This window comes from Pelophylax lessonae (genome assembly GCF_965119305.1).
Source record: "Pelophylax lessonae genome assembly, chromosome: 1".
Lineage (NCBI taxonomy): Eukaryota > Metazoa > Chordata > Amphibia > Anura > Ranidae > Pelophylax > Pelophylax lessonae.
This window is the reverse complement of record NC_138768.1, coordinates 619,249,419-619,262,127: the sequence shown is the minus strand read 5'-3', so window position 1 is coordinate 619,262,127 and position 12,709 is coordinate 619,249,419. Positions and strand designations below refer to the sequence as shown.

The following is a 12,709-nucleotide window of genomic DNA, read 5'->3' as shown; positions in this document are numbered from 1 at the left end:
AAGCTGAATAGACCAGATTTGGCAGCGGTTTCTGTAAGCAATAGCAATGTAAAATGTTGCTTTAAGAAATTGCTTCTTTGAAACTTTCCCTTGCATTTTTCTACAAACTCTTTACCCCCAGAAAAGCTTGCGTGCTTATTGATAAGGGCTAAAGGTCAAATAATCCAATATTCTATGTTTCTGATAATACAGCTTTCTGGAGGAGTGAAAATGTTATCCACCAAACTTTCTGCTCCCAATTACTCTTCATCAAAGTTTATCTTTAAGATGAGCAGCTGGTTCTTAAGATAAGTGCTCAAAGCAAATGCTGCTGACAGCGAATGGAAAGATAAAGCTAGTATTTGCATCAGGTGAAGTGTTCTATTGTTTATTTTGCATCTGTAGAGATGCAGGTCTAGATAGCTAATATAACTTTCATTACATAAGCACAATGAATAAGAAATGGGATCATCAACTCTTTTAATTATAATATTTGGCTTTTAGTATAAACACCGTCAGCCATTTCCATTATATCCTAGCTTAGCTGATCCAAATATGTACAACTAACTTCAGAACAATCATTTATTAATTATGACATGTTAGATAATTGCTGAAAAGTGTACACAGATGAATTTACTTACAATTGTTTTTCCTTTACACAGCAGCTGAAAATATATTCTGTTGTTTTAACCACTTAAGCCCCGGAAGATTTTACCCCCATTCCGACCAGGGCCTATTTTGCGATTCGGCACTGTGTGACTTTAACGGACAATTGCGCGGTCGTGCGACGCTGTACCTAAACGAATTTGACTTCCTTTTTTTCCCACAAACAGAACTTTCTTTTGGTGGTATTTGATCACCTGTGCGATTTTTTGATCATGCGCTAGAAACAAAAAAGAGAGACAATTTTGCAAAAATAAACAATATTTTTCTATTTTTTTATATGAAATTCCCCCCCAAAAAAATGTAAAAATAAATTTTTTTAAAAAATTTTCGGCCGATTTGTTTTATGCTACATATGTTTGGTAAAAAAAATTGCAAAAAGCGTATTTTGATTGATTTGCGCAAAAGTTATCGCGTTTACTAACAAAGGGAAAGATTTTTGTTATTTTTGTTGTTTTTTTTAACGAGTAATGGCAGCGATCTGCGATTTTTTTTGCGGTACTGCGACATTGCGGCGGACAGATCGGACCCTTGACTGACATTTTTGACACTTTTGGGGTTACCAGTGACATTTCTACAGTAATCAGTGCTATAAATATGCACTGTTACTGTAAAATTACACTGGCAGTGAAGGGGTTAACTTTTTTTAGAGGGAGGGGTTATGTGTGTCCCTGGGGGCATGATTCTAACTGTGATTGGCTGTGGCTTGAGGTGTAGGAACTGTGATCAACAGTCCTACATAGTAGAACCGTATAATCACTGTTTCTACACCGGGGAGAATACATCAGCCGCCTGCCTTTCTCCCTCTCCACCGACGTCCGCCGAGTGACCGGCGGACATCGGGTCCGCCGGTCACACGCGCGGGGGGGTCCGTGACCGCGCGGGAGCGCGCCTCCGGCGGCGCGCGCTCGCTCCCCAGAGCCCTCACAGGCTAGCGACGTAGTACTATGTCGCTCTGCCTGTGAGGGGCTGACTGCCGCAGTAAATATACTGTGAGCAGTCGCCAAGTGGTTAAGGATCCCTACTTTTGAATATTTTGTGCAATGGATATGCTTCAAACAGCAGATTTGTAGACTGGATATCAGGCTCCCTTATTAAGCTATGTAGATATTGTTGCTCTGTTCAAGAGAAAGCCTCTGCTGAAGTCCTCTGGGAAATGAATATTTCTCAGTCTCCTTGTTGGTTCCCTGAATCGCTCAATGCTTCCTCTTACTGACTCCTACGTCACTATTGTGTCCTGTAGTGAAGTGGTGGAAGGAACCATTGTGCACTGCAAGTGTTGGTTTCCTAAAAGACGTTAGCTGATTATTTATCTTGAATGGAGTATTGTTCTGGCAGGGCACGCAGTTTCTTCTTTTGCAGGTAGCCCTTTTTGGGGATTTTTTACTGACATCTTCATATTAGGAAGGAAAAACACTATATATATATTGCAATTATCCTTAATAGTGAAAATGTAAAAAAAAAAAATTTAAAAAGTGAAAAAAGTGAACAAAGTGAAAAAAAAAAAAAAAAAGGAGTGATGGAGGGGAAAGTGCAGCCCACCTTTCCCTTGTCATTTAATCACTGTGTCAACATATCACTAAAAAACAAAAACAAAAAAAAAAACATCACATCCAGTGTTTTGCCTTATTTCACTTCACGGAATGTATATGACTGTGGGTATGGGGGAATTTATGTAATACGTATTTCCTGACAGACTCCATGGCAGCACACGTATGGGTAGGCTCCGCCTCCTCTCCTACCCTATAGAACCCCACTCCCATAAATTTTTGCTCCAAGCCAGGAGCCGTGTTCCTTTTTTGTCCTCCTTCCGCAAGAGATTGTTTTACCTACATTCAAGTCTCAAGATGACCAGAGTACCCATCCGTTGGATGTGGGCGAAGTCCTTCAAACATACTTGAAGTTCACAGCTTCCTTTCGCAAGTCAGACTATCTATTTGTTCTCTTTTATGGAAAGGACAGAGGCAAGAGGGCTTCTTCCAGAACAATTTCTAGCTGGATAGTTCAGACCATCCAGTGGGCATATAGAGCCAAGGGACTGGCTCCTCCGGAAGTGGTGACGGCTCATTCCACCAGAGGGATTTCTACGTCTTGGGCGGCTTCCCTTCATGTTGCACCAGATGTCATTTGCAGAGCGGCCTCATGGTCCTCAATTAACACTTTCATGTCACATTATTGTGTTGAACCTGCTTCTTTATCCTCAGTTGATTTTGGTTTAAAAATTTTGTCTGTTGACGGTGCAAATTAAACCTATTTCTGTTTGACCAGCAGTTGCCCACCCGGGTGTGTATGGCTAGTTATTTCCCATACGTGTGCTGCCATGGAGTCTGTCAGGAAAACGGAAAATTTATATCAATACTTACCGTAATTTTCCTTTCCTGATAGAACTCCATGGCAGCAGGAGTTCCCTCCCATCTGCTGGAGTAGTCTATATATGGAACACGGCTCCTGGCTTGGAGCAAAAATTTATGGGAGTGGGGTCCTATAGGGTAGGAGAGGAGGCGGAGCCTACCCATACGTGTGCTGCCATGGAGTTCTATCAGGAAAGGAAAATTACGGTAAGTATTGATATAAATTTTCCGTTTTTGTTTCTTCTGTTTTCTTTCGTGTGAGATTATATGTGTATGTTGATAAAATTAATAAAAGATTTAATAAAAAAAAAAAAAAAGGAAGGAAAAGATACATTTTTTTTAAAAGTTAGATAATATTTTTTAGATACAGTTGGCCAACATAAGCCTTTAATATTTTTTTTTTATTTTTGAGCCCATTACTCCACACCAAATAATTTTTTTTTTCTGACTGTTATTGCATTCACTTCAGTTACAATGTAACTTCTCAGTTAAAAACTTTCCCAATTAGGTCTCTTTCACACTTGTGTGACTTCAAAGTCGCACGATTTTACCGAGATTTTGATGAGATTTTGATGCGAGTTTGACTGGGCTTAAAATGTCTTTTCCTCAAAACGCATCAAAATCATGCCAAAAGTAGTGCAGGGACTAGTTTGAAGTCAATGCGACTTCAAGTCACACAGATGTGAACGGGGCTCATTGGAAATAATAGAGAACGACTTGTCATGTGATTTTGCAGTCCCAAATCGCATGACAAGTCGCACAAGTGTGAAAGGGACCTTAATATTTAAAATGTAATCTATCCCTGTGGCCATACTGTAGCCCCATCCACTGCGAGGAATACTTTAGGTTTCCACCATAATGGATGATAATGATAGTAACAAGGTAAGGTGTTCTATAAGTGCCTTAAGACTAGTACACACAGGCTAAATGTCAGTTGGCATCGGCTGGTTCAACAGAAACCGGCCGGCATTTGGCCTGTGTGTGCATTTAAGCAGTCTGACAGAAGCTTCTAACTGTGATTGGATGTGGCTACTGGTGTAAGAACAGAGATCAACGGTCCTACATGGCAGAACCGTATGATCTCCATTCTTACACAGGGGAGAATGACAGGTTGTGTTTACATTAGCCGCCTGCCTTTCTCTCGCTGTAACGGACAATCGTGAGTGCCCGGCGGACATCGGGTCCGCTGGGCACACACGCGGGGGGGTCCGTGAGCGAGCGGGAGCGCTCTCCCGGCGGCGCGCGCTCGCTCCCTAGAGCCTCACAGGCTAGCGATGTAGACCTACGTCGCTTTGCCTGTGAGGGGCTGACTGCCGACATAAATCGGCGTTAGGCAGTCGGCAAGTGGTTAAAGACCCTGTAAGTACAGAAAAATGCCTATTGATTCTGGCAGAAATACACGCCCTGGTTTTTTCCTGCTGTGGGCTGAAAGTACACTGCTTTAGCTGCACTAAAATTGCCAGGAATGCTGTCAGTTCTGCTAATTTTTATTTTATCTACAAGAGACCTCCCCACATCCTCATCTCCACAATCCCCACAACATGAGGGGGAAATGTTTGTAGTCCTAAGGGAATAACTAAGTGGGCTGTTAAGACTCCTTAAGATAAAACTGCAGAGTGCACAAAGCACACAACAGCTCTGGATTTCTAACATGATCAACAGTTATGTTTTCATTTAATGAACAGATGTAAGAATGCTTTTAGTGGTAGGAGCGCAAATAGTGAGCAAACTAGAGAAGTTCATTGTTAGGATTTATTTATATTTTAAAGTCAAATAAGTGGGATCCCTAGAAATAACTAAAACACAAATTACAATAAGTCTAAAAAATGCATCTAATGTACAGTTTTATTTTCATGAAATTCAAAATGCATTATAATTTCCTACTCACTATATCCATAAATTGTAGTTGCCTGGCTATTATGTTGACCCTCTGGGTCCAATGAGTCCATGATTGGGAAGAAGTACATACAAGGTAAGTGAGAAAAAAGTCCTTATCTACTTGCTTGATCAGAAGTGGCAAACTACATGTTTACATCCATCTTTCTTTAACTACTTCCCTACCGGTGTACAGGGAAATGACACCAGCAGGAACACTACCTCCCTCTGGGCGGACGAAGATAGATGACGTCCGCCCGTTCGCTGCTCTCCCACGCAGAGATCACGGATGCAGCATGTCCCTCGGGACACAGTCCATCCCCGATCGGTGTAAATAGCAATTTAAAAAATGGCTCTTTACCATGTGACCGTCTGTGTCCAATCACAGCCAGCCACATGCACTGTCCTCATGCATGCTGCTCGTGCGCGCCCCCAGGGGCACACAGAGCGGTGATCAGGGATGGAGAGTGCCACTCTGACACAGTCCATCCCCAATCAGGGTAAAGAGCCAATGAAATTGGCTCTTTACCATGTGACTGGCTGTGTCCAATCACAGCCAGTCACAGAATGTCAACAAAAACCACAGTAACTAGCTGTTACCGTGTTCTCCTCCTCAAATACCGATCCTGTGAGAGGAGGAGATTGCGGTAACAGCTAGTTACTGATTACAGTCCACACAAAACACACTGATTGCTCCCCCCCAATAAAGAGCACCTGTCACTAGCCCATCCCAGTACCTGTCACCAGCCCATCGGAGTACCTGAGTACCTGTCACCAGCCCATCAGGTACTCGGGTACTCTGATGGGCTGATGACAGGTACTTGGGTACTCTGATGACAGGTACTTGGGTAGTCTGATGACAGGTACTTGGGTACTCTGATGACAGGTACTCGGATACTCTGATGACAGGTACTCGTACTCAGGTGACAGGTACTCTGATTACCTGTCATCAGAGTACCCGAGTACCTGTCATCAGAGTACCCGAGTATCTGTCATCGGATTACCCGAGTACCTGTCTGCACCCAATCAGAGTACCCAAGTACCTCTCTGTATCCCATAAGAGTACACAAGTACCTCTCTGTATCCCATCAGAGTACCCGAGTACCTCTCTGTATCCCAGAGTACCCGAGTACCTGTCTCCAGCCCAGAGTACACGGGTACCTGGCTCCAGCCCAGAGTACCCGAGTACCTGTCTCCAGCCAATCAGAGTACCCAAGTACCTCTCTTCAACCATCAGAGTACCCGAGTACATGTCATCAGTGTACCCAAGTACCTGTCACCAGCCCATCAAAGTACCCAAGTACCTGTTATCAGAGTACCCGGGTACCTGTCACCAGCCCATCAGAGTACCCGAGTACCTGTCATCAGAGTACCCGAGTACCTGTCTCCAGCCCTTCTGAGTACCTGAGTACCTATCTGCAGCCCATCAGAGTACCTGAGTACCTGTCTCTAGCCCATCAGGGTATCTGAGTACCTATCTGCAGCCCAATAGAGTACCTGAATACCTGTCTCCTGCCCATCAAAGTACCCAAGTACCTGTCTCCAGCCAATCAGAGTACCCGAATACCTCTCTGCAGCCCATCAGAGTACCCGAGTACCTATCTAAAGACCGTCAGAGTACCCAAATACCTGTCTCCAGCTCAGAGTACCTGAGTAACTGTCTCCAGCACAGAGTACCCAAGTACCTGTCTTCAGCCCAGAGTGCTCAAGTACCTATCTGCAGCCCATCATGTTCCCCGAGTACCTGTCTCTAGCCCATCAGAGTACCCAAGTACCTTTCTGAAGCCCATCAGAGTACCTGAGCACCTTTCTGAAGCTGATCAGTGTACCTGAGTACTTGTCTGCAGGCCATCAGAGTACCTGTGTACCTATCTGCAGCACATGCCTCCTAGATTATGTGTTGGGGTGTTTGCTTTCCAAAATGGGGTAATTGTGTGTGTAATTCAATAGTCTTGGTGCTCCAGGGCCTTCAAAAGTGTGATTGGTTGTAATTAAGTTATATGTGTAATTTATGCTCCTAGAACACCTGACTGTGCTCCTTGCATGTTGGGTCTCTGTATGTGGCTATGCTGTGACAAAGTCTCACATATGTAGTATCGCCATACTCAGGAGGAATAGCAGAATGTATTTTGGGGTGTCATTTTTGCTATGTACATGCTATGTGTTAGAAATATCTTATAAATTGACAACTTTGTGTAAAACAAATACGTTTTCATTTTCTTTCCACATTTTCCAAAAACTTGTGGAAAAAAAATGACATGTTCAAAAGACTCATAATGGCTTTTTTTCCAAAATGGGGTCATTTTATGGGTAAATCCATTATCATGGTGCTCCAGAGCCTTCAAAAGTGTGATAGTTTGTTAGGAAATTATATGTGTAATTTATGCCCCTAGAACACCTGACAGTGCTCCTTGCATGTTGGGCCTCTGTATGTGGCCATTCTGTGTTAGGCCCCTTTCACACAGCTCCGTTCCATCGATGAAGCCGTGCTGCTCAGTGGGGGATCTATCCACCGATCCCCCGCTTAGCAGGCGGATGACAGCTCCGTCTCCGCTCTGTGTGTGTGGAGACGGAGGTGTCAGATCCCTGCTCTTCTCTATGGGGGAATCGGATGAGAACAGACCGCCTGTCCGTTCTCATCCGATCCGCTGGACGGATGGAAAAAAGGGTTTCCATCCATCCGGATTTGATGGACAGGATCGGATCGGATGTCAGCGGACATGTCTCCGCTGACATCCGATGCCCCATAGAGACTCATGGGGCATCCATTCAGATCCACCCGAAAAACTGACAGGTGTATCTGAATGGTCCGGCAAGTGTGAAAGGGGCCTAAAAGTCTCACACATGGGGTATCACCATACTCAGGAGGAGTAGCAGAATGTATTTTGGGGTGTAATTGCAAGTATGCATATACTGTGTGTGAGAAATAGCTTGTTATTATGGCAATTTTGTGTAAAAAAAAATATATATATATATATATATATATTTCTTCAGTTTCACAAGAATTGTGGGGAAAAATTACAACTTCAAAAAAGTCCCCATGCCTCTTACTAAATACCCTGGAATGTCTAATTTTCAAAAAGGGGTCATTTGGGGGGTATTTGTACTGTCCTGACATTTCAGGGCCTCAAGAAATTAGATAGGCCATCAGTACATCAGGTGTGATTAGGTGTGATCAATTTTCAATGATTGGCACCATAGCTTGTAGACTCTATAACTTTCTCACAGACCAAATAATATCCACTAATTTGGGTTATTTTTTTATTTTTTGGGTTATTTTTACCAAAGATGTGTAGCAGCATAAATTTTGGCCCAAATTCATGAAAAAAATTACTTTTTATAAACTAAAAACAAAATGTTTTTTTTTTTTTTTCAAAAGTTTTACTTTGACAAAAAATAAAAAACCCAGTGGTGATTAAATACTACCAAAGAAAGCTCTATTTGTGTGAAAAAAATTTGATTGGGTAGTTGCATGAATGAGTAATTATCATTCAAAGTGTGAGAACGCTGAAAGCTGAAAATTGGTCTGGGTAGGAAGGGGGTGTAACTGCTCTGTATGGAAGTGGTTAATTGAGCAATAATAATAGAGTCTGCTTGTGGACAGATGCCCCCCTCCGCCCGTAATATTAATATAAAGATGAATTATTGCATTTGTCACAATGTGGTTGTCAGGTGCTAAGATTATTTAATAATGTCCCTCCAGAGCCATACATTCAATAACAGACTATTGTTAAAAAAAAAAAAAAAAAAAAATGTGCCTTTAAAGTTGAAAACTAACAATATTTTGTGACACAAACTATTTTTTTTTTCGTATTTCAGGAAAACACACATGAGGAGTAAAGCAACATGGATGAAACCACAGTGGGCATGCCAAACTATTTTTATATTGGTCCTGGTCTTGTCACAAGTTGCTTTATGTATCTTTGTACTTACACAAAACATGGACAGGAAAGCCTCTGACGTGGAGAAAGCCAACAGATTTGGGATGAACAGTAAGCAAAATGTTCCTACTTGCTACCATACAACTTCTGTTTTATGCAATCATAATATATAATTATCCTACATATTTGAATTATGTCTTTACAATTGCAGAGCAGTTTAAGAATGAACTTGATGAGATTTGTGGCATTTTTTTTTCCAAATCAATAGATTTAAATGGATCTTTAGATAGTATCAAACTACATACTTCAAGAACAATTAAAAAAATAACATATCTGGAAAACAATCAAAAGCATTGATGTATAATAAAATTCACCAAAAATTAACTGGCTTTTAAGCTGGAATTTTAGTAGCGCAGGGATGGTGATGACCTCCCACTATAAAAAATGCCCATACAATGTTATTACTTAAAATATTTGGATCTGATAAGATGCATAAATAACATGAGATAAATACATAAATCACTTTAATAGGAGTCCATAAAGTCCATTAATAAAGTGCATAGAGAAATAAAAGGTGCATTCATGAGGAGTCAAAGGTGCATTCATGCAGGATCGATGGTGTGAATTATAGGAACACCCTTGCTTGCCACCACCTTCAATGCCGGAACAAATGTCTAAAATTCAGACTCACCAGAAATCAATGCCTATCCACTCCCATGGACTAGGCAACCACAGCATTTGACAAAAAGCAAACTCCATCCAGATCTCTGCCCTGTGCTGCAAATACTCCTCTCAGATGTTTTGTGTGGAAGACAAAAACAAAGGCATCCGATCAGATCCGCCTGAAAAAACTGACAGGCGGATCTGATCGGAACGCCCGTGTGAAAGAGCCCTTAGGCCAGGGTTAAAATGTATTTAACTTGAAATAATTGTTAGCAGCTAATCAAGTTAAAGTAGAATAACAATGTAACAATAAGTATATCTTAGAGGGGAGAAAAATGTATTGAAATATACATTAAACTATTCTATGTACAGTGCCTTGCGAAAGTATTCGGCCCCCTTGAACTTTGCGACCTTTTGCCACATTTCAGGCTTCAAACATAAAGATATAAAATGTTTTTATAAAAAAATTTTTTGTGAAGAATCAACAACAAGTGGGACACAATCATGAAGTTGAGCGAAATGTATTGGATATTTCAAACTTTGTTAACAAATAAAAAACTGAAAAATTGGGCGTGCAAAATTATTCAGCCCCTTTACTTTAAGTGCAGCAAACTCTCTCCAGAAGTTCAGTGAGGATCTCTGAATGATCCAATGTTGACCTAAATGTCTAATGATGATAAATAGAATCCACCTGTGTGTAATCAAGTCTCCGTATAAATGCACCTGCACTGTGATAGTCTCAGAGGTCCGTTTAACCACTTAAGCCCCGGAGGATTTTCCTGCTAAACGACCAGAGGATATTTTGCGATTCGGCACTGCGTGACTTTAACAGACAATTGCGCGGTCGTGTGACGCTGTATCTAAACTAATTTGGCGTCCTTTTTTTCCCACAAACAGAGCTTTCTTTTGGTGGTATTTGATCACCCGTGCGATTTTTACTTTTTGCGCTATAAACAAAAAAAGAGCGTACATTTTGCAAAAATAACAATATTTTTCACATTTTTTTATATGAAATTCCCCAAAAAAAAATGTAAAAATCAAAATTTTTTAAAATTTTTGGCCAATTTGTTTTATGCTACCTATGTTTGGTAAAAAAAATCGCAAAAAGCTTATTTTGATTGGTTTGCGCAAAAGTTATCGCGTTTACTAACAAAGGGAAAGATTTCTGTCATTTTTGGTGTTTTTTTTTTTAACGTGTAATGGCGGCAATCTGCGATTTTTTTTGCGGTACAGCGACATTGGGGTGGACAGATCGGACCCTTGACTGACATTTTTGACACTTTTGGGGTTACCAGTGACATTTCTACAGTAATCAGTGCTATATATATGCACTGTTACTGCACTGTTAAAGCCTCACAGGCGAGCGACGTAGACCTACGTCACTCTGCCTGTGAGGGGCTGACTGCCGCAGTAAATATACTGTGAGCAGTCGGCAAGCGGTTAAAGAGCAGAGAGCATCATGAAGAACAAGGCAGGTCCGAGATACTGTTATGTTCTGGCCTTTATGGAAGAGTGGCAAGAAGAAAGCCATTTCTTAAAGATATCCATAAAAAGTGTCGTTTAAAGTTTGCCACAAGCCACCTGGGAGACACACCAAACATGTGGAAGAAGGTTCTCTGGTCAGATGAAACCAAAATCAAACTTTTTGGCAACAATGCAAAATGTTATGTTTGGCGTAAAAGCAACACAGCTCATCACCCTGAACACACCATCCCTACTGTCAAACATGGTGGTGGTAGCATCATGGTTTGGGCCTGCTTTTCTTCAGCAGGGACAGGGAAGATGGTTAAAATTGATGGGAAGATGGATGGAGCCAAATACAGGACCATTCTGGAAGAAAACCTGATTGAGTCTGCAAAAGACCTGAGACTGGGACGGAGATTTTTCTTCCAACAAGACAATGATCCAAAACATAAAGCAAAATATACAATGGAATGGTTCACAAATAAACATATCCAGGTGTTAGAATGGCCAAGTCAAAGTCCAGACCTAAATCCAATCGAGAATCTGTGGAAAGAACTAAAAACTGCTGTTCACAAATGCTCTCCATCCAACCTCAGTGAGCTCGAGCTGTTTTGCAAGGAGGAAAAGGTGGCGCTACAAAGTATTAACTTAAGGAGGCTGAATAATTTTGCACGCCCAATTTTATTAGTTTTTTATTTGTTAACAAAGTTTGAAATATCCAATAAATTTCGTTCCACTTCATGATTGTGTCCCACTTGTTGTTGATTCTTCACAAAAAATTACAGTTTTATATCTTTATGTTTGAAGCCTGAAATGTGGCAAAAGGTCGCAAAGTTCAAGGGGGCCGAATACTTTCGCAAGGCACTGTAAATGCTAGTAATTTGAACAATCTGCAAACATAATTTGTCTCTCTGCGACTCTGTTGAAGTCAGGGATCTACACACCTGCCTATTAGTGTGTCTCCCAGTTTAATTAACTTCTCATGTTCTCAGCATAATAATTTAGACCTGGCAAGTGAGGGACATTGGATCTGTTCTCTGGGGCACAACCTTTGAGGGAGGCCAAGGCTAGGAAGGCACCTGCTGTTAAGGCCCCTTTCACACAGGCGGACCGTTCTGATCCGCCTGTCAGTTTTTTGGTGGATCTGAACGGTCCCCCCATGCATCCCTATGGGAACGGACCATCAGGATGGGTTTCCATCCATCCAGATTTGACGGATCGGATTGGATGTCAGTGGACATGTCTCCGCTGACATCCGATGCCCCATAGACATGTATGGGGTGACCGCTCAGATCCGCCAAAAAAACTGACAGGTGGATCTGAACGGTCCGCCTGCGTGAAAGAGGCCTAAGAGTTTTTTGTTCCAAAGCAGTTTTACTAGATTGAACAAGTACACTAAACTGTCGGAATCAGACTCTCCTAAAATAACAACGAACCGACAATTGCAGACATACAGAAAACACTCATACAATTGCAGGCTCCAACTGCCATTTTAGAAGAGTGTGCACTTGGGATGGGATTCACACTGTGAATTCTTATTGGTGTTCGATGATGTCATTGGCTTCTCATAGATGCCATCTTGGCACAGTTCTTGCACCTATTTGAAAGCAGAAGGTTTGGCAAAATGTAATCATGTTCCTAAAACCACCTTCATATTTAGGAACACACCCCCCCCCCCCCAAAGACAGATTCAGAGCAAGCGCCTTAGCACAATATTGCTGTAATAAAACATTAGATATTTCTTTTTAAATAAATATGTTTTTAAATGACGGTCACATTTTCATATCATTACTAGATTTGAAAACGTTTGTTTTGCATTGCACACGAACAAAA

General features: G+C 41.5%; 1 protein-coding gene across 1 annotated transcript in view; it reads left to right on the top strand.

Moving 5' to 3' along the window:
- The window catches only part of LOC309544330 (uncharacterized protein), a 90,717-nt gene that overhangs the window by 25,136 nt on the left and 52,872 nt on the right, over positions 1–12,709 (top strand). Inside the window, exon 2 of the mRNA XM_082243235.1 lies at positions 8,688–8,860. Within this exon, the coding sequence (XP_082099361.1) occupies positions 8,688–8,860 (173 nt within the window). The remainder of the gene's footprint in view (positions 1–8,687; positions 8,861–12,709) is intronic.